This window comes from Rhinolophus sinicus, linkage group LG01 (assembly GCF_036562045.2).
Source record: "Rhinolophus sinicus isolate RSC01 linkage group LG01, ASM3656204v1, whole genome shotgun sequence".
Lineage (NCBI taxonomy): Eukaryota > Metazoa > Chordata > Mammalia > Chiroptera > Rhinolophidae > Rhinolophus > Rhinolophus sinicus.
Window position 1 is genome coordinate 111,947,819 of NC_133751.1, and position 26,801 is coordinate 111,974,619.

The 26,801-nt window shown below is 40.1% G+C and overlaps 1 protein-coding gene across 3 annotated transcripts in view; it reads left to right on the forward strand.

Moving 5' to 3' along the window:
* Positions 1–13,572, forward strand: part of LOC109438111 (uncharacterized) — a 30,711-nt gene extending 17,139 nt beyond the window's left edge. For 2 of the 3 annotated variants that reach the window (XM_074334862.1, XM_074334859.1), the window contains one exon: positions 9,618–13,572. In XM_074334862.1, coding sequence (XP_074190963.1) covers positions 9,618–11,569 — 1,952 coding nt within the window. In that variant the 3' untranslated portion in view covers positions 11,570–13,572. The remainder of the gene's footprint in view (positions 1–9,617) is intronic. The other variant, XM_074334867.1, reaches the window with a different exon arrangement.
* The last annotated feature ends 13,229 nt before the right edge of the window (positions 13,573–26,801 follow it).

Sequence of the window (26,801 nt, forward strand, 5' to 3'; positions counted from 1 at the left end):
TTTTGGGATATTTGCCTCTTATCAGAGGCATTGTTTGCAAATATCTTCTCCCATTGGTTGGTTGCCTCTTTGTTATGCCTTTGGTTTATTTTGCTGTGCAGGAGCTTTGTAGTTTGATATAGTCCCATTCATTTATTTTAGTTTTTACTTCCCTTTCCTTTGAAGTCAAATTCATAAAATCCTCTTTGAACCCAGGGTCCATAAGTTTAGTACCTATGCTTTCTTCTATGCTGTTTATTGTTTCAGGTCTTATGTTTAGGTCTTTGATCAATTTTGTGTTAATTTTGGTAAATAGTGACAGATAGCAGTCTAGTTTCATTCTTTTCACGTGGCTTTCCAATTTTCCCAACACCATTTATTGAAGAGGTTTTCTTTTCTCTGTTGTATGTTTTTGTCTCCTTCGTCGAAAATTATCTGTCCATATTTATGTGGTTTTATTTCTGGGTTCTCAGTTCTATTCCATTGGTCTATGTGTCCGTTTTTCTGCCAATACCATGCTGTTTTGATTATTGTTGCCCTGTAGGACAAGCTGAAGCCAGGGTGTGTGATACCTCCAGTATTTTTGTTTTTTCTTAGGATTGTTTTGGCTATTTATGGTCTTTTGCGGTTCCATAGAAATCTGCTGACTTTTTCTTTTTTTTAAAAAATGCCATTGGGATTTTGATAGTGACTGCTTTAAATCTGTATATTGCTTTGAGTAATAAGGCCATTTTAACTGTGTTGATTCTTCCAGTACATGAACACATAATGTCTTTCCATTTTTTTCTGTCTTCTTTACTTTCTTTAAAAATGTCTTATATGGGCCGGCCCGGTGGCTCAGTCAGTTAGAGCTCCATGCTCCTAACTCCAAAGGCTGCCGGTTCCATTCCCACATGGGCCAGTGGGCTCTCAACCACAAGGTTGCCAGTTCAATTCCTCGAATCCTGCAAGGGATGGTGGGCTCTGTCCCCTGCAACTAAAATTGAACATGGCACCTTGAGCTGAGATGCCTCCCCAATGGCTCCGTTGGTTGGAGCGCGGGCTCTCAACCACAAGTTTGCCAGTTTGATTCCTTGACTCCCGCAAGGGATGGTGGGCTGCGCCCCCTGCAACTAGCAACGGCAACTGGACCTGGAGCTGAGCTGCGCCCTCCACAACTAAGACTGAAAGGACAACAACTTGAAGCTGAACGGCACCTTCCACAACTAGGACTAAAATGACAACAACGTCACTTGGAAAAAAGTCCTGGAAGTACACACTGTTCCGCAATAAAGTCCTGTACCCCTTCCCCAATTAAAAAAAAAAAAAAGTCTTATAATTTTCAGTGCGTAGGTCTTTTACATCATTTCTTAAGTTTATTCCTGGCTATTTTTTTCTTTGTTGTTGCAATTGGAAAGGGAATTTTAAAAAAAAATTTTTTCTGAGATTTCACTCTTAATATATAGGAAAGCAAAGGATTTTTTGTACATTGATTTTCTAGCCAACAACTTTACTGTATTTGTTTATTTTTCTAATAGCTTTTTTGGTGGAATTCTTAGGGCTTTCTATGTTAAGCATCATGTCATCTGTAAAAAGTGACAATTAAACTTTTTCATTCCCAATTTGGATGCCTTTATTTATTTCTCTTGCCTGATTGCTTTGGCTGGGATTTCCAATACTGTGTTGAATAACTGTGGTGATAGGTGACAACCCTGTCTTGTTCCTGAACGTAGAGTGAAGGGCTTAAGTTTTATACCATAAACTATGATATTAGCTGAGGGTTTGTCATATATGGCCTTTATTATGTGAAGGTATTTTCTTCTATACCAATTTTATTGTTCAAATATAAATTAATATTGTCTCTTGTCAAATGCTTTTTCTGCGTCTGTTGATTTAATCATATGATTTTTATCTTTTAGTTTGTTTTTTGGTGTATCACATTGATCAATTTCTTTATGTTCAACTATCTTTGTGTCCCTGGGGTGAACCCCACCCACTTCATCATGATATATATACTTTTTAATGCATTGTTGTATGCGATTTGCTAGAGTTTTGTTTAGCATTTTTTCATCTGTATTCATCAGAGATATTGATCTGTAGTTTACTTTTTTAGTGCTTTCCTTACTAGGTTTTGGTATCAGGGTAATGTTGGCCTCATAAAATGAGTTAGGAGATATTGCCTCTTCTTCATTTTTTGGGAAGAGTTTGAGGAGGACAGGTGTAGATCCTCTTCGAATGTTTGGTAGAATTCACTAGTGAAGCCATCTGGTCCTGCCTGGGATTTTGCTTTCGTAAGGTTTTGGATAACTGATTCAATTTCTTTACTATTGATTGGTTTGTTTAGAGTTTACAGTTCTTCATGATTCAGTCTAGGGAGACTATATGTTTCTAAGAAGTTGTCCGTTTCTTCTATTATTATTGAATTTGGTGGCAAATAGTCCTTCAAAGTATTCTTGGATTAGCCTTCGTATTTCTTGTGACATCCGTGGTAACTTCTCTGCTTTCATTTCTGATTTTATTTGTGTCTGGTTTTATCTTAGTGTAACCAACGGTTTGTCAATTTTATTAATCTTTTCAAAGAACCAGCTCTTTCTTCCATTAATTTTTTTGTATTGTCTTTTCATTCTCTATTTCATTTAGTTCTGCTTTGGTTTTTAATATTTCTTTCCTTCTGCTGACTTTGGGTTCCATTTGTTGTTTTTCTAGTTTTTTAAGGTGTAACGTTAGGTTGTGTGTCTGGGATTTTTCTACTTTCTTGAGATAGACCTGTAGTGATATAAATTTCCCTCTTATTACTGCTTTCACTGCGACCCCATGTTTTTTTTTTGGGGGGGGTAGGGTGAAGAAACCTGATTTCTTTAATAACCTAAATTTAAAAAGCCACACATACATGTATTTTTTAAAGAGGGCTTTTTAAATTGGATGTCCTGAAAGTTGAAGAGGTTTAATAGTATACTTGAAAGCTAATTACAGCAGGATTTAAGAAGCTCGGTGTTTGATTCAAATGACAATTTGAAAGAAAATCCTTCAGATTAAGGAAGCCAGCAGCTCTTTCATAAACTTGCAGCAATTAGAGCTCGTTTCTTTAAGTTGTAAATTGGCACTTATTGCTCAGTAAGTCAACATTTAAGCTACTAAAGGATTATTTTTATCTAGCTCAATAATCCTATCGAGTAATGGCAAATATCCAGCTGAATTTCATTTATGCCATTTAACAAACTAACCCAACCTCGGTCAAAATGTTTTGAAGTAACAATGCACATTACTGAAGTGTTTCCAAGTCTTTGCTAGAGTTTTGTTCTTAAATGAAAGTGCAGGCTCTCTGGGCATTTTTTGCCTTCTATTACAAAAATTCTAGTGGGAAGGTGGGGGTGCAAACCTGAGCAGCCCACACCTTTGCCTTTCAGACTCTTGGCCTCCCTCCTTCTCCTTCTGGCAGCACCTGGTAAGATTTGGTCCAAAGCCGGAGTACCCTGGCCCTCTGCCAAGACCCTCGGGTGCACTCCCTCTGCGGTACCCAGCTCATAGAGGCCGCTTCCTCACAGACACATCGGGAGTTTAAGCAGTAAAGCTCCCCGTTAGCTGGGTGTTCCCTGCTCAGCTTCGGAGCAAAGTCAGCGGTCCCTGGTGCAGGTCCCCCTGAGTCGCATAAACAGGCTCCAGATGATATTCAAACTTAAGAACTCAAGATACCACAAGTCCTGTATGGGGACAGAGTCCCAGAGAGCAGTTTCCAGGCTCTTGACCTCACGTGTAAAGGTGCTGGCTTGGGTAGTAGATGTCCATCGGCTATAACCGGTTAGCCAATTAGCCACTGATATAACTTCCGTGGCTACACTGGTTGCTTGGTTTGTTGGTTGGCAGGCAGGGAAGTGGACGGCAGATTGCAGCTAGCAGCTGGGGTTGGTTGGTTGGCCGAGAAGTTGATGGCAGATTGTGGATCGTGTGGTTCCTGCTTCCTGTGTCTCCAACCCAGCCACCAGTGAGAATTAGTGGTATGACTCCCCTATCCATGGCTCCGTTGGTGTTCCTTTTTGGCCTCACCCTTTCCTGTGATCATATGCAGGGAGTGGGAGCTGAGACCCTGCATAACGTCCTGCCTCCAGAGTGATGTGAGAGCTTGTCAGTTTCCCCCATCTACTCGACGAACATTGTGACTTGAGTACCCTGGGATTTGCTTCTTTGGGAACTTGAAGTAAAATAGCCCTTCTGGCCACTCTGGGTCCTCTAGGGCCATCTGGAAGCCATGTTTCTCGCTTTTACTGTGTGCCCACTGTAGTGTGGACCTCCCTGCATCAGAAGGCATGCCTTAGGGCAGGGAAGCATCCCCGGGTGGTGGGGTACAAGAAATCTCATCTCTGTTTGGTCCCATCAGACAGCCTCTTGAACCTCCCAACTTACTCTCCCGGACCACCACTGATCACCTCGGCAGATAGTACAAAAGCACGACTCACATGTACCCAAGGCTGCCTTACGCTGGAGGCTTCATCTCCCAAATTACAGTCTCCATGCCCCAGGTTAAGTGAGCTTGTGCAGAAGGGAGGCAATGATTACTGACTAACACTACTCCGTAATGAAAAAAAAAAGAAAAGCCACGTCTGAAGATGAGGCCATTATAGGTGATTTCTGAACCTCGTTTAGGATTCGAAACAGGTCACATTTCAAGTAAACTGCAATTCAGCTGGTCTGGCAAGGCGTTGGCTTGGTCACCTTCTCAAAGGGAATTGCCAGCTCCAGCACGTCCTTTTCTTCTATTTTGCACACAAACATCTGATTGCTTTTCCAATACATGGCACTGCTAGGGCTTTTTTTTCCTTTTCTTTTTTTTTTTTTTTTTTAAGCACTTATCTAACATCAACTCCAGAGAGTCAGGGGCTGTCCTTGTCTCCTGATGTCCCCCTCCCCTGCCCCAATACACAAAATCTGATACCAAAAGAATAAGAATGCTACAGATAAGTCTTAGTCCAAAGAGGCCACTGTGGCCATAACCATTCTCTGATGGACTCTTCTTAAGACTCTTTCCCCAACTTCACTAAGATCTGTCCCTCCAGGTAAAGGTGCATCTCAATAATTTTGATAGGATGTATTTTCTTTCTCATTTGTTTCCATGTATCTTTTTATCTCTCTTCTTTGACCGTGTCGTTCTTTAAAAGCATGTTGTTAAATCTCCATGTTTGTGGTTTTTCCTGCTTTCTTTTTGCAGTTGATGTCCAGTTTCAAACCTTGTGGTCAGAGAATATGCTTGGTATGATTTCAACCTTCTTAAAATTCCTGAGGCTAGTTTTATGTCCCAATATGTGGTCTATCCTTGAGAATGTTCTGTGTACACTAGAAAAGAATGCATAGTCTGATGTTCTTTGATGAAGTGCTCTATACTTGTCAATTATGTCCATTTCATCTAGTGTGTCATTTGGACTGATATTTCTTTCTTTGTTTTCTGTTTGGATGATCTATCTATAGCTGTCAATGATGTATTTAGGTCCCCTACTATAATTGTGTTTTGGTCAATTTCTCCCTTTAGTTCTGTTAGTAGTTGCCTTGTATATTTTAGTGCTCCCTGATTGGGGGCATAAATATTGATGACTGTCGGATATAAGAGTGGTACACCTGCTTTTGTCTGGTTACCATTTGCTTGCGCTGTCAATTCCCACCCTTTCATTTTGAGTCTATCTTTGTCCTTGTTGCTAAGATGCATCTCTTAGAGGCAGTATATGGATGGGTTTTGTTTTTTATTCCAATCTGCTACTCTGTGCCTATTTATTGGTGAGTGCAGTCCGTTTACCTTTAGGGTGATTATTGGTATGTGAGGATTTCCTGTCATTCTATCTTTTGTTTTCGGATGGGTGGGTGTCTCCATTGTTTCTTTGCTTTTTCGTTACTGTCTGGTATTTCAGTGTGTGATATTCTATGATTTTTCCCTCTGTTTTCTTCTGTTTTTATGTTACATGTTTCAGTTCTGGACTTTTTAATTTTTGAGTGGTTACCATTAAATTTACATGAAAGCAAGTTTCATATTTACATTAGTCCTTTTTCTGCAGCATGCTTTTTATCTCCATTCTCCTTTGTAGGTTCAGACCTTTACTCTCTCCCCTTTTATGTTTTTGTTGTCACAAGTTATCCCTACTTATGCTATGAGTTGATTTCTGTGTTGCAGTAGCAAGTTGTCTTTTATTCTTATTCCTTTTTTTAAATGTTCCTTCTTTACCATTTATGTTTAAGTGTATATGTAGTGCTGTATTTTGTGTAGGGGTTGCCGTTTTCTACTTCTTTCTGTCTTTTCATAATACTACTCATGGTTTTGTATTCTTTATTTTTTATTTCAGGAGAAGTAGCCTCCTTCAGTATTTTCTGTAATGCAGGTCATGTATTGGAAATTTCTGCAGCTTCTGTATGTCAGGAGATGTCTTTATCTCTTCTTCATATCTAAAAGACATCTTTGCTGGATATATTATTCTTGGGTCATAATTTCTCTCTTTCAATAGTTTGAATATTTCGTTCCACTCCCTCCTGCTTTGTAGAGTTTCTGCTGAAAAATCTGATGATAATCTAATGGGCTTTCTTTGTAGGTTACCATCTTCTTTCCTTGGCTGCCTTGAGAATTCTTTCTTTGTCATTAATTTTTGACAGCTTTAACACAGTGTGCCTTGGAGAAGGCCTGTTGGGATTGAGGTAATTAGATGTTCTATTTGCTTCTTGGATTTGAGGATCCAGTGCTTTCCAAAAGTTTGGGATGTTCTTGTCGACTGTTTTTTTGAATATACTTTCTGTTCCCTTCTCCCTTTCTTCTCCTTCTGCTATCCCCGTTATTCTTATGTTGCTCTTTCTGAGGGAGTCAGAAAGTTCTTGTAGAGGTCTTTCATTTTTTATTTTTTTATTTTTTTTTATTGAAGTCTCTCTCTTCCATCAGTTCCAGATATCTATCTTCGGTGTCACTAATTCTTTCCTCCAACTAGTCAGCTCTCTTATCTAAGCTGGCTATTTCATTCTTATTTCTTTTATTGAGTTCTTCATCTCCAGAATTTCTATTTGGTTCTTTTAAAAATTTTTAATCTCTTTGAGGTAATGTTCATTTTGTTCTTTGATTGTGTTTCTGAGTTCATTAAACTACCTGTCTGTGTTTCCTCGCATCTTGTTGTTTATTTAGAACTGCAATCTTGAATTCTCTGTCATTTAAGTCACAAATTTCCATGTCTCTGAGTGCATTTTCTGCAGATTCTTCATTTTATTTCTGAGCTGCCTTGTTACCTTGGTTGTTCATAGTAATTAATTAATTATTATTTCTCTTCCTGGGCATCTGCAGGAGTGGATCTGCAGTACATTGATATAAAGAGGTTTTTCTTGTGCTTTCCAGTAGGTGTTGGTAGAATGTTTTATTTTCCGTCTGTCCACAGCCTTTATTTTCTCTCATGTTGTAGTGTTATATTTTGTCTTGCACTATTCTGGCTTCTCACATAATGTGGGGTTCCCTGGAAGGTGGGCTTCCCTGTGAGTAGGTCACGAGATCTCAGGGCACCGCCTCCATCAGGGAATGTAGAAGGTGATACAGTTCTGAGCTTCTGAATTCGCAGTGCTCCCCCTGCAGCCAGATGCAAAGCCTGTGTGTTTCAGTGGCTCTGGTTGCCCCTCCCGTGATCCGCCCCTCCCGTGATCCGCCCAGTAAGGTGGGGGTGGGGTAGGTTGTGAGAGGTGGTTGATTCTCTTGTGGCTCTGAACAGTGGCGACTACTCACCTACAGTTTTCTTGCCCCTACAGTTCCTTCCCTTTCCGCAGAATTAGTTGCGCTGTGAATCTTTACCTGCGTGACTGCAGTTCTCAGGATTGTAGATATTCTGTTCTTTAATCTGACACTTCTACTGTTTCTTCTGTAGCCTGCTTCTAATACTGGGAGGGTGGGGGTGAGGCAAACTTTGGAAAGGTGGGCAGGAGGTGGTCAGGCTCCGTGTCTTTGTTTTCTGTTTTCTGCCTGGCAGTGAGGGCTTAAACCACCTTTCTCACCCTTCTGTATGAGTAGTCAGTCTTTGCTCTGAGTTCTCTGCTGCATATGCTGGATTCAGCCGTATTATGCTGATCCCTCAGTGAGGACTGTGTGTATAGGGGGTTCAGTTGCAGCTCAAATTATTTTCTCTCCTGAGGCTGCAGCAAGCTCCGGTCTGCATCCTGCGACCTGTGGTCCACATTCTAGCACTTCGCCCTTCCATCCTCCGCTATACACATAATTTGCTCTCCTTTAGATGATTCAATTTGTGGGTCTCTCAGATGTGCCTGTGTGCTGCGCACAGAAACTTTTGTTGAATTATAGCCGTCCATTTTGTTGTATCTTCCAGAGGAGATTTCAAGTAGCACTCCTCATGCCGCCATTTCTGTGACACAGTGCCCCCCAAAATATCTTAAGGTTCTGTGAGACATACGCTTTGATCCATGGTTTCATAGGAACTGTATGAATATTGAATTAGTTTTGTATTTTTCCAGATAACTTGGTGTTACTGATTTTTACTATAATTTTTCTGTGGCTTGAGATCACAGTACATGATTTATCTTTATAGTTGTAAAGGTTTGTGTTACAGTGCAGACTGTGGTCTGTCTATGAATGCTTTATGTGCATTTGAGAATAATGTGAATTCAGCTCCTTTTTAATGTATTGTTTCTGGGTTTTGAGGATATGGTTTTTACAAGTGCTGCTTCATCTCTTCTAGCTGTAATATGGGGCCTACCATGACTTCCTGCCTCTTTTCTTTTTCCTGGCTGTTTTGTTTCCTTCTTTTGTTCTCCTGTGAATTGTCCGTGAGTGTCATAAACGAACAAATTTGTTCTTCCCATGCAGATTTAATAAAGTAGATAGGAATATGTTTCCAGGTGAAATTTTGGCAGTGTCTTCTGGGGCCAACTACCAGAATGTCTTTTGCATGGAAATTTCTCAGGATTCTTCATGATCTTTCCTATGAGTTCTTGGTTTGGCAATGAAATTTAACTGTATACAAATCCTTTATATACAAAGTGTATAGAAATTCTTTATATCTGTGGTAGAACCACAGAGAAGAGTGTTTCTTTTTTTCTGTTTTTTGGGGGTGGGGGAGGGCAGAGCTTGAGTGTGGCGAGTATTGTCAAAAAGTTTTTCTATTCTTTTAGACCACCATTTTCTGAGATCTTTGGCTAGGAGATACAATATTTTCTTGGAGCTCTTTTGTCTCTGTGTCTCTTTGGCTTTGATCACAGGCTTCCCCAGCACTTGAGCACCCCATATAAGATATATGGGAAGTAAAAAGAAAAGTTTGGCATTTTTTTCTGTCATTTCTTAAGTCCAAGAGTCCATCTTTTATTTTGTAGCATCTTCATTTGTTTGTTAATTTTTTTTTCAGGGATTTCCAATTGAAAGAGGGAGGACCTGGGTAAAGTTGGGCTGCTCCATGTTGGTCAGGACTGGAAATAACGGCTACGTTTGTATGTTTGTTTCTTTGTTTTAAATGACATGGATGAAGGGGGATAGAGAGACACACACACACAGAAATACTGACTGTATGCCTTTTTCTCTGTGTGCATGAATTATTAATTTTAGAAACATGACTAGAAACCATACAATACATGATAAGGCATGTGGCTGTAAGCTCCTCTCAGTAAGAAATGTAAGATTCATGCAATATTTTCCATTTTTGTCATTTTAGAACATTACAAAGTTGATGTCCACGTTACGGAGAACCCGGAAAAACAAGAGAAAGCTCTGTGGCAAGTAATAATCAGTAACAACAAAACATTGAGTAAAGAAGGGCAGAAAGTTATAAGAAAACCAATTAATCTGGATAAAACTCCAGATTTTTCAAGAAAAATGCCCTGTAACCCTGACTCATGTAGAACGAATTTGCCAGTTGTTTCTGAATTGATTGTTAGTGGTAGAAACTGTTCAAGAAAAAAGGCTGATTACATGAATGTATATGAAAAGTTGCAGCTTGATATTAAACATGAGAGAACTCTTATTGGCGAGCAAACTTACAAATATAATAAAAATGTGAACGCTGTCAGGTGTAAGGAATGTCATCAGAAATTTCAAACTGTGGAACAGCCTTTTGAACATAATGAACTTGGAAAAGTTTTACATGATGAGACTGTTGTCTGTGTTACAGCTCAGAAATGTCTAACAGAAGAGGAATCCTGTCACAATGATGAATTTTGGAAAAACTGTGATAAAGCAACTGTATTTAACCCAATGAGAGCTGGCACAACAGAGAAATGCTGTGATATTAATGAATGTGGAAGATCCTGTGACAAACCCTATGAATGTAAAGACTGTGGGAAAACTTTCTCCCAAAGGACAACCCTGTGTGTACACCAGAGAATTCACACAGGGAAGAAACCCTATGAATGTAATGAATGTGGGAAAACTTTTGCCCACATTTCACGTCTTAGAATACATCAGAGAATTCACACAGGCGAGAAACCCTATGAATGTAGTGAATGTGGGAAAACTTTTGCCTGCAATTCAGGCCTTAGAACACATCAGAGAATTCACACAGGGGAGAAACCCTATGAATGTAATCAATGTGGGAAAACTTTTACCCAAAATTCACGTCTTAGAAGACATCAGAGAATTCACACAGGGGAGAAACCCTATGAATGTAATGTATGTGGGAAATCTTTCTCCGAAAGGACAGCCCTCTGTGTACATCAGAGAATTCACACAGGGGAGAAACCCTATGAATGTAATGAATGTGGGAAAACTTTTACCCAAAATTCACGTCTTAGAAGACATCAGAGAATTCACACAGGGGAGAAACCCTATGAATGTAAAGACTGTGGGAAAACTTTCTCCCATAGGACAACCCTCTGTGTACATCAGAGAATTCACACAGGGGAGAAACCCTATGAATGTAATGAATGTGGGAAAACTTTTACCCAAAATTCACGTCTTAGAAGACATCAGAGAATTCACACAGGCGAGAAACCCTATGAATGTAGTGAATGTGGGAAAACTTTTGCCCAAAATTCAGGCCTTAGAACACATCAGAGAATTCACACAGGGGAGAAACCCTATGAATGTAATGTATGTGGGAAAGCTTTCTCCGGAAGGACAACCCTGTGTGTACATCAGAGAATTCACACAGGGGAGAAACCCTATGAATGTAAAGACTGTGGGAAAACTTTCTCCCAAATGACAACCTTGTGTGTACATCAGAGAATTCACACAGGGGGGAAAATTTATGGATGTCATGAATGTGGAAAAACTTTTTCTGCTAATTCAACCCTAAAGGTACACCAGAGAATTCACACAGGGGAGAAACCCTATGAATGTAATGAATGTGGGAAAACTTTTGCTGACATTTCATGTCTTAGAATACATCAGAGAATTCACACAGGGGAGAAACCCTATGAATGTAATGAATGTGGGAAAACTTTCTCCAGAAGGGCAAGCCTGTATGTACATCAGAGTATTCACACAGGGGAGAAACCCTGTGAATGTAATGAATGTGGGAAAACTTTTGCCCACAATTCACGTCTTAGAAGACATCAGAGAATTCACACAGGGGAGAAACCCTATGAATGTAATGAATGTGGGAAAACTTTCTCCCGTAGGACAAACCTGAATGCACATCAGAGAATTCACACGGGAGAAACCCTATGAATGAATGAATGTGGAAAACTTTTGTCCAAAAGGTAGCTCTTAGAGCACATCACAACAGAATGCACAGCAGAGAGAAAATCCTTGTATGGAACGAACGTAAGATGTCCCAAAGGAACTCATAGCACAGTGGAAAAGCTCATGGTACATAGACTGGCAGATTTTTTCCTTTATTCTTTTTGTGCTAGGTACATAGCTTGTTTAAATCTTCCTGTCCAGGTGGGTTTGCTCATGGATTATGGTGCTATTCCATTTAAATCTGGCCTTGAGAAGTCACCTTATATTGTTGCTTTCTATGTTATACTGGAATGGAGAAAATTCCATGTAAGACTTGGGTGCTGTGTATTGAACATAGAACATGAGCTTAAAGAAGCTAGAGTCTGAATATGTGGGTGAAAGAGAATTCCCCACTAACAGATCTTCACCAGGTTTTTGTTTGTTTCTATGTTTAAGCAAGAATTAAGTTTGTACTCTGTTGAGCTCCTACAGATTTCTGTCTTGGTTAAATGCATATAGTTTAGGCAACTATGTTAGAGTGCGATGAAATGCTATAAATATAATTAAATGTCAGAAGACCTGTCAGAACTCAGCCTATCATTCTACGTCTCAGACTACACATGAAGAAGAGGACTTCTGTCAAATGCCCTGAATAATCAGACAACTTCATTAAAAACCAGCCAAAGTTTCCTTCGATGGATGAATGGGTAAAGAAGTTGTGGTATATGTACACAATGGAATACTATTCTGCCATGAGAAAAGATGAAATAGTACCAATTGTGACAGCATGGATGGATCTTGAGATTATAATGCTAAGCGAAATAAGTCAGAAAAAGTAGAGAACCACATGATTTCACTGATATGTGGTATAAGTGAAAACAACAAAAGAACAAGACAAATAAAGAAACAGAAACTCATAGACGTAGACAATAGTTCAGTGGTTACCAGAGGGTTAGTGGGTTGTAGAAGAAGCTAAACAGGGTCAAATATATGGTAATGGGAAGAGAACTGTGTATGGGTGATGAACACACAATGGAAGATATAGATGATGTATTACATAATTTTACACCTGAAATCTATGTAACTTTACTAACAATTGTCACCCCAATAAACTTTAATTAAAAAAAAAAATCACAAATCTCAGGGAAAAACACCAAAGCCTTTACCACCAAGCAAACTTCCTTAAAGATGAAATAAGATTAGACTGAAATATTGTATTTTGATAATTATAATTTTTGAGTATGTACTGAGTTTGCATTAGATATTTTTTCCCTGAAGAAATGTATCAGTTTAAAAATTGATGATAAATTCTTCACCTAGAACTGATGTACTGAAACTTGTGATTTATGTGTAATACTAAGTTTTATAGAAAACATAGAGGAAAATATTTACCTATGCACAAACACTGTGGAATGTGAAGTTTTAAAGATGGAAGAATAACGTGAACTCTGTGGACAACAATAAATGTTTGTGATAGTGTGTGAGCTATGTGGTACATCGGTATGAGGATGTAACAGATTTCATTACTGCTTCTAGTAGGAGGCAGTAGCCAAAAATGCTTTGGACCTGGTCACTTTCCTTTTTTGAGTGATTGTAAGTTTTGGCTTCCGTCAGCTAGATGCTGTTAGACTTTGGCCTGCCTGCCATATCTAAATATTAGTCTGGCCCCATTTTTCTAGGACCTTGTTGATCCATGAGATTTCTCAATGATTCTTATGTGAGAGTGTGAGTGTGTGTGTGTGGGAGGGAGGGGTGTAGTGGATGGTAATTCCTACATGTTCTTTTTGGCCTTCATTTTATGCCATTTATCATTTGTTTCACATGGAGTAATTAAAAAGCAAGTCTTCTTAGCCCTCTTGTATGCATGAAGCCTGAGCATCCTGTCTGTCTATGATCTTTTCCCAACCCCATGGTGCTTGCTCACACTGCAGCATTGCAAACTACTTAATTTTTACCCTTTTATCTTGGATAGCAGGTTTTAAAATGGAATAAAATCAGGCCTACTTTCATGTCAGAAGCATCACTTTGATACTGAAAAACACATTTTGGGGAAACAATATTTCTTTAACCAAGGAAATACTTTGTCAGTCTGTCATCATTTCAGGCTACATGGTTTGGTCAGCACTGAGAAGTAACTGAAATTCTCCTTTTTAAAACCTGGACCACTAAAAACTCTGAACCCTGGGCATGTTGCTTTCTGCTAGTATGACCTGATAGAGCATGTGGAAAAGACTCAGGTCAGTTGATTGCCTGAGTAAGTTTTCTATTCGCCATCTTGTGTTGATATGGTGTGAGGGAAAACGATGGTATAATTGTTAACACTAAGTGGAGAACAGGTATTTCTTTTACACTGACTTACCAGTAATTAGTGGCTTCCCTGCCAACGAAAAGAGCCAGGAGTAAGCCCAAAGCTGGATGAAGGCTGTGTCATGGCATCTCCAGGGCTGGGGCAGCACAGACTGGGCCAGCAGTCCTGGCTGCAGAGTTCCAGCAGCTAAGAGCATGTGTTTGCCTCTCCTCAGTGTCTTGACACGTTGATACACGAGAGCTTGTTGCACAACCAAAAAGGAAATGAGAGTCAAAAGGCATCTCTACATGCTTGATTTTTCAGAAAATTGTTGGTTTACAGGAATTGAAAGGAAATGATCTAACGTTGGAGTACTTAAATATTTTTTATTTTGATTTTGTTTGGAATAGTTGTAGATTTAAACAATAGTTACAACAGTAATTCATCACACAGTTCCCCTTATTAACGTTTTAAATTACATTGATACACTGATTTGTCTTAACTAACATTGATATATTATTAACTAAACATTTTTCGGGTTTTTCCCGTTTTTCTCTAGTGTTTTTGTATTCCAAGATTTCATCCAGTATACCACATTACACTTAATTGTCATGTCTCCTTAGCTTCCACTGGTCTGTGACATTTGCTCATGCCTTCCATGTATTTGATTACCTTGACATTTAGTCAGTATACTTGTCAAGTATTATGCGGAGTATGTCTCAGTTTGGGTTTTGATATATTTTTTTTTATTATTACTTTAAAACTTTATTGGGGAAGGGGACCAGGAGTTTATTGGGGAAACAGTGTGTACTTTCGGGACTTTTCCAAGTCAGGTTGTCCTTTCAGTCTTAGTTGTGGAGGGCGCAGACAGCTCCAGGTCCAGTTGCCGTTGCTAGTTGCAGGGGGCACAGCCCACCATCCCTTGCAGGAGTTGAACCGGCAACCTTGTGGTTGAGAGGATGCGCTCCAACCAACTGAGCCATCCGGCAGCTCAGCTCAAGGTGCTATGCTCAATCTTAGTTGCAGGGGGCACAGCCCACCATTCCTTGCGGGTAGTCGAGGAGTTGAACCGGCAACCTTGTGGTTGAGAGGATGCGCTCCAACCAACTGAGCCATCTGTCACTGGCCCATGTGGGAATCTAACTGGCAGCCTTCTGCGTTAGGAGCACGGAGCTCCAACCACCTGAGCTACTGGGGCGGCCCCAGATATCTTTTTCTTTCTTTTTAAATGATTGCACTGGAATTACAGGTTTCTTTGGTAGGAAGACCACATAGGTATAAAGAGACAAACAAAAAGCATTCTCATCCTACCAGTAGTGCTGGCAACATGAATGATCACTGACAATGCTAAGCATGGTCACCTGGCTGAGGAAGTGACCCTCAACTTGTAAGCATGTATAGCAAGCACCACGATTGGCCTTGACAAAGATTTCTTTTGTAAATCATTAGTTGTACGAAGTTTTGCACAAACTAAGATCAGAATCCTTTTTATATGATTCTGATTTTAATGTGGGAAACAACATAAATAGGTTAAAAACTAGAACCCTCAGTATTTAAAAATCATTTAAAATTTTTTTATCCTACTTTATAATTTGAGATGCGGTTTTAATACAGGAAGGCAAGCACTACAAAAGGAGTGACAACATATCTTTCCTCAGGCTTGAGAGGGTCTGATTATTTACCTGAAGTTCACTGGCAAAGCTGTGCAGGGAAGCGTTAAAGATTTGTCTTAAACATTGAAAAAAGCAAGATTCACTTTAAGTGGATTCAGTTCACAGTCCCATTTATTTTTTAAGTTTATTGTTTGGCAAACAATGCCTCTGATAAGGGGCTAGTATCCAAAATATAAAATATATAAGGAACACGTACAACTCATCAACAAAAAAACAATCCAATTTAAAAAATGGGCAGAGGACCTGAACAGTCATTTCTCTAAAGAGGACATACAAATGGCCAATAGACATGAAAGTATGCTCAATATCACTAATCTTCAGAGAAATCCTTCAGTATTTCTTGTAGTGCATGTCATGTGTTAGAAAATTCCCTCAGTTTCTGTATGTCTGGAAAGGTCTTTATTCCTCCTTCATATCTAAAGGATATCTTTGCTGGATAGACTATTCTTGGCTCATAATTTCTCCCAGTAGTTTGAATATTTGGTTCCACTGTCTCCTGGCTTGTAGAGTTTCTGCTGAAAAATCTGATGATAATCTAATGGGCTTTCCTTTGTAAGTTACCGTCTTCTTTTCCCTGGCTGCCTTGAGGATTCTTTCTTTGTCGTTGATTTTAGACAGTTTCAATACAATGTGCCTTGGAGAAGGCCTGTTGGGATTGAGGTAACTAGGTGTTCTATTTGCTTCTTGGATTCGAGGGTCCAGTTCTGTCCACAAGTTTGGGAAGCTCTCATCGACAATTTGTTTGAATATATTCTCTGTTCCCTTCTCTCTTTCTTCTCCTTCTGGTATGCCCATTATTCTTATATTGCTCTTTCTGATGGAGCCAGAAAGTTCTTGTAGAGTTCTTTCATTTCTTTGAAGTCTCAAGACTCTTTCTTCTTCCATCTGTGTAATTTCCAGGTTTCTATCTTCGATGTCACTGATTCTTTCCTCCATCTGGTCAACTCTACTACCTAAGCTGGTTATTTCATTCTTAATTTCTTCTATTGAGTTCTTAATCTCCAGAAATTCTATTTGGTTCTTTTTAAAAATTTCAATCTCTTTGGGATAATGTTCATTTTGTTCTTTGATTGTGTTTCTGAGTCCATTAAACTGCCTGTCTGTTTTCTTGCATTTTATTGATTTTTTTCAGAACTGCAATCCTGGATTCTCTGTCATTTAAGTCACATATTTCCATGTCTTTGAGTTCATCTTCTGGAGACTTTTCATTTTATTTCTGAGCTGCCTTGTTAACCTTGGTTAGTCACACCAATTAGTGAATTATTGTTCCTCTTCCTGGGCAGCTACAGGATTGGGTTCTACAACAGGTTGATATTAAGAGGCCTTTCTTTTGCTTTCCAGTAGGTGTTGGTGGAATGTTTTATTGTCTCTCCCACTGCAGCCTTTTATTCTCATACTGTAGATTATATTTTCTCTTGCACTGTTCCAGCTTCTCATGCGATGGTGAGGGAGGGGGAGGTCTCTGGAAAGTGGTGGGTTTCTCCTCTGTGAGCAGGTTGACTGGCTCTTGGAAAACCACCTCAATGGAGGTGGGATGTGGAGAGCTTCTGAAGTCCCAAAGCTCTTCCTGCAACCAGATTCAGAGCTTGTATGTCTCAGCACTTCTGTTTCCCCCTGCCTGGATCCACCCAGCTAGGTGGAGGTGGGGGAATGGTGGGTTGTGAGGGATGGCTCTGAGCAATGGTGACTACCAGTCCACAGTTATCTTGCCCCTATACTTCCTTCCCTTTCACCGGAATTAGTTGCGACCTGAGTCTGGGGCTGCGGGAGCTGCAGTTCTCAGAGCTGTAAATATTCTGTTCTTTTCATCTGACACTGCTACTGTTTCTTCTGGAGTATGTTTGTAGCCCTGGGAGGGTGAGATTGGGTCAGTCAGGATATGTGCCTATGTCTCCCGTCACGTCCCTGACCACTGCAGTGTATACCTGAAGCTGAATAATAATGTCAACTATAATTATGTGTGTGTGTGTGTGTGTGTGTGTGTGTGTGTGTGTGTGTGTGTATGTGTGTATGTATGTCCCAGGATGTGGAGTACAGCATAGGGAATACACTCAGTGCAATTGTAACAGCTATATATGATGTCAGAGGGATAGTAGATTGGGGGAGGTGAGTTATCACTTTGTGAGGGGTATAAATGTCTATTACATTATTTTGTACACCTGAAACTAATAAGAAAAGAGAGAAAGAAAGAAAGAAAGAAAGAAAAAGAAAGAAAGAAAGAAAAAGAAAGAAAGGAAAAGTTAGGCAGAGAAAGCGAGTTTTGTTTGAAATAGAAATACTGGCAAAGGGAAGTTTACCAGGGTAGAGCCTGATAGGGACAGCTGCATCGATGAGGCGTGCTTGCGTTTTTATTATTCCATGCAGGATGTAGAGTGCTTGTCAGCTTGCAGGGGCGCTGCCATTACAGTTGTCTTCTCCTGGGAACTGTCCTGTTCCCATCTGTGATGGGTGTTTGTTAGTTTGCAGGGGATTTTGTTGCAATTGGGAACTGTTCTCTTCCCACCTATGATGGATGTACAGTGCTTGTCAGCCTGCAGGTGCAGTGCTTGCCAGCGGATTCAGAGCCCATTAGTTAATTTTTAATCTTGTTCCTGCTAGCTTACAAGCTCACTCTTGTTAACTCTTTGCCTGTCCCATCCTGCCAGCTCACAAGCCCGCTCTAATTAACTCTTTACTTGTCACATTCCCCCATCTCTGACTGGCAATGATAAATCTTTGGAAATTGGGATGTGATCCATCTTCCGTAAATGCTTCAGAGCTGGGTAGGGGCATAGAGCTGTAGCTACCTAAGAGATTGCTGGTCGGAGAGGGGGGAGAGTGACTGGGCCTTGGAAAATCCAGGCAGTATCGTCTACTGCGTTTCCCCCAAAATAAGACCTAGCCGGACAGTCAGCTCTAATGTGTCTTTTGGAGCAAAGATTAATATAAGACCAAGTCTTATTTTACTATAAGACCGGATCTATAATATAATATGTAACATAATATAATTAATATAATACTGGGTCTTATATTAATTTTTGCTCCAAAAGACTCATTAGACTCATTGTCTGGCTAGGTCTTATTTTCAGGGAAACAGGGTTGGGACTAAACTGAGCTGGGGGCTCCAGGCTGGGAGTTCGAGCTCTGGTATGTTGGGAGGACCAAGTGCCAGCCTAGGCTGTCCATCCGTAGTCCACTGGTTTCCTAAATCTAGAGGCTCGATCTCTCAGTTTCTCTGTTGGCTTGAACCACCTTGGTCTTATTTACCCAGAAACAGCATTCATCTTGTAACATCAGACAGACACCCCATTGGGAGACTGTGAGCATATATAATCCTTGAGGTTCTGCAGCACACAGGATTGTAGACAGGTCGGGGTTACACGCTTGAGAAGGGAAACTATGCTGTAGAGCAACTATTAGAGTGGGTTAGGAAAGATTTGATGGGAAGCTTGTAGCTTCTGCATAATGTCTCACCCTAAAAGGGGCATAGGGCACTGAGGCATAATTAGGAAGCTATGTGTAAAAGCAAGGGGCCCAAACTCACAAGGTAAAGTAGGTTGTATCTGCAAGTGGTGGGATTACCTTCAGTACCTGTTAGGAGGAAGTTGGAGGGAAGCGTAGGGCCAGGGTGATGGATTAAAGCAGAGAATGGGGCTTCCTTATCAAGAAGAAAGATTACATTTTTACCTGCCACGTCAGGCATTATCCTGGGTGTCGTGCAGGGCATCCGGCGGGGTCTCTGGTCCCGCTCCCCACATAAGAATGCAGGATATGGTGACTCCAAAAAGGAACACCCACGGAGCCATAAGTAGGGGAGTCATGCCACTATATTCTCTCTGGTGGCATCCGCCTCTCTGCAATCCGCTCTTGTTAGCTCAGCCACCACCTTCTTGAGAGCCCCCATTTTCTGCTAGTGTAGCCACGGCAGTTATATTAGTGGCCAATGGCTCACTGGTTACAGCTGACGGCCAACTAGCCACAGCTGATGGCCATCCAATCACAGTTGATGGCCATTTACTACCTGAGCCAGCACCTTTCTATGTGAGGCTGAGAGCCTGGAAACTGCACTCCTGGCTCTGTCCCCACACTGGGTTTGACATCTATGTTAAGGAGGGGAGCCTGGACAAATCCCAGGCCCATCAGTTGAGGTGGCAGTTGTCTGGCTCAGAGTTCACGATCACTGACATTGGCAGCTGGTTGGAGAAGCCGCCCTGTTGGCGTTTTAGGAGTCAGAATGGCTCCTAAAAGAGAAGAGAAGAAGGCATAGTCTCTCTTCCAGTGCCCTTCCTCATTGCAAAAGGGACAAGGGACAAGGAGTACCCTCTTGGCCAGGTGAGGACAAACCTTACTCCAATGTCCTTTCTGATGACAGTTGTCTTTGGTGACCTCCCTCCTCATGGGCCCAAATCAGCATAAGGCTGTGAGGGCAGGGTGCTGGCAAGGGCAACAGCCATTAATTGAACTCTTTTTGCTTTATCCCTCTGGTTCTCTTATTTCACTGGGATAATAATGCCTTTCTTCCTGCCCTCAATAAGACAGGTGACCATATGGTCTCGTCTATTCTGGCCCTGTTGGCCAGCCTGATAATTCCAATCAGTGTCATGATTTGGAACAGCCTCAGCCTCAACTCTGTACTGTCCTGGGTTCTGAGCAGCTACCTAATTTGCATATTTTTGGGTAAGAGCCCAGACATGGTTCTTCTCTTCTAAGGAGCAGCAGGTGGTTAAAATGATGTGATTGTCCTGCCAAGTAAGATCAAAGGCCATGGTTAGACTATTCTGGCTATTTGTTATCCAGTGAAATCAGTTTCTCTTTTGAGGAATTTGTCCTTTTGAACTTAGTTATCAAATCTGTTGGAATAATGTGTTCATAAGTATCTTTTTAATATCTGAAGAATGTGTTATGTTACTTCTCTTATTCTTGATATACTAGTTTTTATGGCCTCTTTTATTTTCTGATCAGCCTGAATACATGTTTATAAAAAATATGGATTTCTAAAACAAACAAAAAAACAACAGATTCATTTATTTATTTTTTTGCTTGTTTTCTATTATGTTAATTCCACACTGATATTTTTTATTTCCTTTATTTTGCATACTTTTGGTTTTATTTGCTCTTTTTTATCAAGTTGGAAGCTGAGGTCCTTGATTTGAAATCTTCTTTTCTAATATAATCATTAAACTTCCCTCTAGGTTCTCAATGAGGTAGGTCCCACTAATCTTGAAGTATTTTTTCATTTTCATTCAACTCAAAATACTACTTAATTGTTTGGCTCTATTTTAACTCTTGAGTTACATATATGTGTTTTACTTGATTTTCAAGTATGTAAGGAAATTCTACAGATCTTTCCATCATTGGCTTCTAATTTAATTCCACTGTTGTACTGAAATATACCAAATCTTATTAGATTTGAGAGCAGTATCTCTTTCACTGACAGCCAGCTCTACACTGATACTGTTTTCCCAGGTAGGTTATAAGCTCCACGTGGGCAGGACACATTCCCAGTACTTTGTATAAGGTCTCTTATGTGTGTGTTTAATAAATGCTCACTATTATAAATATTCCAAGGTCCCACACTTCAAATACATTCATAACGGGGAGTCAGGCTTCAAAATATGAATTTGGGGGAACATACTCAGTCTATAGCACGGGATGAAAAAGGAATTCACAAAGAACACATCCCTATTTTCTTTTTCAATACCAGCTCTGGAAGCCCTAAAATGGGACTCAAATTAAGGTCTAAGAGTCTGGAAACATTCCAAAACCAGAGACTATGTTTATTATTCTGATGAATGTCATGAATGCCAAAGGGATTGACAGGATGGCTAATCTCTCTGTATTTCATCTATTTGGCCCTGACTATGCAAATGTTTTGTTGCCTAGTGGATGGGATAGCCGGATTTCTCTGTACTTACTCAACCCAACTCTATGTGACTGGAAATGACCCCCAAAGGAAGCCCTGGTCGTTTCATCTTGGTAACATCAGAATTACTGATTCAAGGGAAAAGATTGATTTTAAAATTAATATAAATGGGGGCCATGTGTGAGATTGTTGCTGAGTGGAGGGGAGTCAATAAATGAGTGTTATAAAAACAAATCATCTAAGATCACATTGGTGCCTTCAGAGAGGCTCAGAGCAAGTGAAAAATATGTTCTCTTAGCTTAGGCTGAGCTGCCTCTTGGGGCATCTCATTACAACTCAATGAAACCTGTAAGTGCATTTTGATTGTCTATTTGATTATACACTGTTGAAAGGCAAATAACTGGCTGCTGTTAAACTAAGTGATTTTTTTGTAAAACGCTTTTACCAGGAACAAGGGGGTGAACTGTGTTGTGACGGTTAAGTTCAGCAGATCTGGAATAGGCCTGAGCTAAAGTATCTGTACATAACTAGTCATTACTCAAGGAATGAAATGCATTGACTAATAGTGTTGCTTTGTAACCATAGATCCAAGATGTATGGGGACAGGTTTTAACAGCTTATCAACAGTGTTTATGGATAATAGTGCAACTGATAATTTACACCTGTTCTCACTGAGACCTTCATAGTCCTCTGCTGTTGGGGACGGGTACATAGCAAGCACATGCCTAGTATCCTTCATGGTATAAGAAACCTCAGCAATGAATACATTTTTGACTTCTGGCCAGTTCTGTGCTCGATGGTTCTCACCTAACAGTGAAATTATGTATGTTCAATGAAGAAAACTGGGAGCTCCTCTCTGGCCTTTATCCAAACATCGTGCTGTGAGGCACCCATTCCCCTTAATAAGTTGCAGATTTGTAAGCATTGCCATTTTGGGTCTCATGAGTCTTTAGAAATTTCACCCTATTTAGCTGTCACTGTTAGTGCACTATGTTGTCTGGGTGTGGCCCTTCCTCAAGTGTAACCTTTTTCTCTCTTGTGAGTTATCTATCCATAAGGCATGTATAATCTAGTTCTTTTTTCATGTTTATTCAGTGGTCCCTTTTGTTCCTTTTCTCTTCTCAGTGTGCTTGTTGGTTTCTATTTCTCTTGGATTCAGTGCACGCTGGCATCAACAATCTTCTCTGATTTCCTGAGCAGTCCAATAGTCTTCTTCCTGTTTTTCACAGTAGAGACAATTACATTCTACCTGTGCTGTTATTATTGTTCATCAGAGATGCATACCTGTTTTGAGAGCATGTTTGTTTTAATCAACAGACCTGTTTTTCACATGTACGTCAATCAATATAGTTCAGAGGTGTTGCCTTGATAGAAGTTCCTATTTTCATGCACACTGACGTCTGATGAGATGCACTGTATGTGTGCGATAACACATGCCCATGTGCTCTTCCTTCACTTGCTTCTCTGTGATCCCTCCCTGGCTTGACTGTTGTGATCTGGGAGTGACCACCTGCTGCTAATCCTTTATATCTCTTTCTCGTTATGTCATCTGCCTGTGGCCTACATGTCCAAACTTAACTTTCTACCTACCCATTACTTTTAAAGCTTCCTACTAGTACCATACAATTTATCGATGCTTTTAAAAAACGCTATGCAGGCATTTGGCTTTTGGTACCCCATCTTGTTCTGAAACCTGACTTAATTTATTTCTCCTCTCATCATAGATTTCTTAGTTATCATGGCTGTTCATTCTTTGTATCTCCTTTTGTCATCTGGGTTAATGTAATAACCCCTGTGTTGATTGGCTCATAAGATGAAGACAAACTTTCAGTCCTTTCATTACTCCAAGTCCAATCTCCATGGATTAAGAGGTATAGAATAGCTGGGCATCACTCTAACCACACGATGTGAAGATAAATAAAATCTTGAAGTGAAATCCTGGGGAACAAAGAAAAGGACCATGATTCATTCATATCCCAATAAACACTAAAAACCAAAAATTTGGACTATGAACTGGATTCACTTAAAGTGATATTTAAATTCTAGGTGTTCTAGTTTTTAACCTATTTATATTGTTTCCAACATTAAAGTCAGAATTATATAAAAAGTATTCTTACTATGTGTAAACTTGATACAACTAATGATTTATAAAAGAAATCTTTACCAAGTGCCAAGCGTTGTGTTTGCTATACATGCTTTCAAGTTGAGGGACACTTCCTCAGCCAGGTGACCACGCTTAGCAGTGTCCGTGATCATTCATGGTGACAGCACGTACTACAGAATGAGAATTTGTTCTGTTTTTACCTATATGGTCTTCCTACAAAAATGCCTGTAATTTCAGTGCTTTAAAAAAAACAAATATATCGAAGACCCAACCTGAGAGACATTCTACAAAATACTTGACATGTACTCATGAACTGTCAAGGTAATCAAAAACAATTACCTTGTTTTAGATTGAGCAATTGTTTTGATTTGAGCAATTGTCATAGACCAGTGGAAGCTAAGGAGACATGACACAATTAAGTGTAATTTGGTATACTGGATAAAATCTTGGAATACAAAAACACTAGAAAAACTAGTAAAACTGAAAAATAGTGTGTTTATGTAGGGAAGATTTGTTAAAAAAAATTTTACCTTCATTGGTTGATGTGAGCTTTTGTCTATTAGCTTTTGTCTGTTCCTGTATGTGAGGTGATTTCTATACTGTGATCAGGGGTTGAGTAAATTCCCCCTTTGGTCTCATTCTCTCCAGCGGGGGAGACATGAAATGAGGTTTTCTGTTTGGTATCATTCTCTTGAGTGGAGGAGTTATAATGTTTGGTGTTCTGTCCGTGTTGTGAGGTGATGGTTAGCTTAGGGTTAAAGAAATTCTTGATGAGGGGTTGGGAGAATTCCCTCTTTGTTCTGTCTGTTTCACCCACATCAGCAGATGAAGTAAAGAAGTAGCTAAGTTATATCGGGATGACGTGACAGGCATGTTGCCAGGCTTTGGAAGGCCTTGTGCTGAAGGTCCCAAACTAGAATAGTAGATGTTGCTTATCCGGATGAATTGGCCCTTTGGCTGGATGGACAATTCATATCAGTAACTGCCAGACCCTCCCGGAACTGGTCATTCCTTAAAAGGGGAAGCAGGAATATAAAACTTGGCTCTGGGGTGCATCTAAACAGATATATAAGACAGACCTCAGGTGGATTGATATTGGATTGATTGTGTTTCAGGAAATTACTATTCAAAAGATTTGCTGTTTCAGGACTGCTTTTCAGGATTGGATTGTTTCAGAGTATGAGATCAGAACTTGCCTCAATGGACAGTAGACTTCTTTTGTTGGTGAATTGTCATCATTCTAGCATCTTTGGGAACTTGCATATAACTTGCAGCTTACAGTATCAGAAGACGTCCTAACTTCTAACAACAGCAGCAACATTCTTCAGATTAACACCTTGAAAACTTACATAGTTTGCAGCTTTTAACATCAGAAGACGCCTTGACTTCTAACAAAGACAGCATTCTTAGAAACTAACAAACAGCGGTGTGGGAGACGCCTGAGTTTTTCTCAGCTACAGATGTGACAAGGTTTTACTTTATGACTTTCCAACACTGTTCTCCCCCGGTTAGGTGAGCTTTTGACATCTACTATAATAGTTACTGTCCTATAGAACTTATTACTGCTTTTGGATACTCCTTACTGATGTTATTTGTGTATTCAGCCGAGTGATTTTTTTGATCAATAGTAAACATATGTTGGGATCTCTTAAACCTGTAAGTATGTGTACTCCTTTAACATGACATGGGTATCAGTGTATATAGTTTAGTCTTAACCACCTTTATTTTTCTGTCATTAACAGTCTATTAATTCCCTTTGTCTTTTGCTATTGCATATTGCTAAATAAGTTGATTAGATATTACTAAATAAGTTAATTAGCCTCATTCTAGCCTGTGTCCCTCCTTCTTTTCCCCGCTCATCATTCAAGTTTAGTTAATAATGTATCAATGTTATGACAAATGTACCAGTGTAATAAAAAACTGTGTGAGGAATATATAGGAAATTACTATGGTAACTTTTCTTTAAATCTACAACTATTCTAAACTGAAGTGAATTACAAAAAAATTAAAGTACGCCAGGTTAGATCATTTCCTTCAGTTTTCTGTAAATCACCAGTTTTCTGAAAAATCAAGCATGTAGAAAGAGATGCCTTTTGACTTTTATTTCCCTTTTGGTTATAAGCTCACATTGTTTCAAGGTTTGAAGAGACTGAGAGGCAAACATTTTCTTAGCTGCTGGAACTTTCAAGAAAAAAGGAATGCTGATTCAGTTTGTGGTGCATGTGCCAGCCCTGGAGATCCCATGATACAGCCTTCATCCAGCAGTGGGCTCTCACTCCTGGCTCTTTCCTTCGGCAGGGATGCCACTAAGTTAAGTGCTGATAAGCCACTGTCAAAGAAATACCTGTTCTTCAATTAGTGCTAAAGTTATATCATCATTTTTCCTCTCACCATATCAACACAAAATAGGGAATAGAAAACTTACTCAGGGAATCCGCTGACCTGAGTATTTTCCACATTCTGAATCTATCAGATCATACTTGCAGTAAACAACATGTCCACGGCTGAGAGTTTTTAGTGGTCCAGGTTTTATTTATTTATTTATTTATTTATTTATTTATTTATTTATTTATTTAAAGATTTTATTGGGGAAGGGGAACAGGACTTTATTGGGGAACAGTGTGGACTTCCAGGACTTTTTTCCAAGTCAAGTTGTTGTCCTTCCAGTCTTAGTTGTGCAGAGCGCAGCTCAGCTCCAGGTCCAGTTGCCGTTGCTCGTTGCAGGGGGTGCAGCCCACCATCCATTGTGGGAGTCGAACCGGCAACCTTGTGGTTGAGAGGACGCACTCCAACCAACTGAGCCATCTGGGAGCTCAGCGGCAGCTCAGCTCAAGGTGCCGTGTTTAATTTTAGTTGTAGGGGGCGGAGCCCACCATCCCTTGCGGGACTCAATGAGTTGAACTGGCAACCTTGTGGTTGAGAGCCCACTGGCCCATGTGGGAATCGAACCGGCAGCCTTCGGAGTTAGGAGCATGGAGCTCCAACCGCCTGAGCCACCGGCCCGGCCCAATGGTCCAGGTTTTAAAAAGGAGAATTTCAGTTACTTCTCAGTGCTGACCAAACCATGTAGCCTGAAATGATGACAGACTGACAAAGTATTTCTTTGGTTAAGACTATACTACATTGTTTCCCCAAATTGAGTGTTTTTCAATACCAGTGTGGTGCTTCTGACATGAAAGTAGCCCTGATTTTATTCCAATTCTAAACCTTGCTATCCAAGAATGGTAGAAATTAACTGGTTTGCAATGTTGCAGTGTGAGCAAGCATCATGGGCTTGCAAAAATCCTAGACAGGATTGTCAGGCTACGTGTAAACAAGGGGGCTAAGACAAC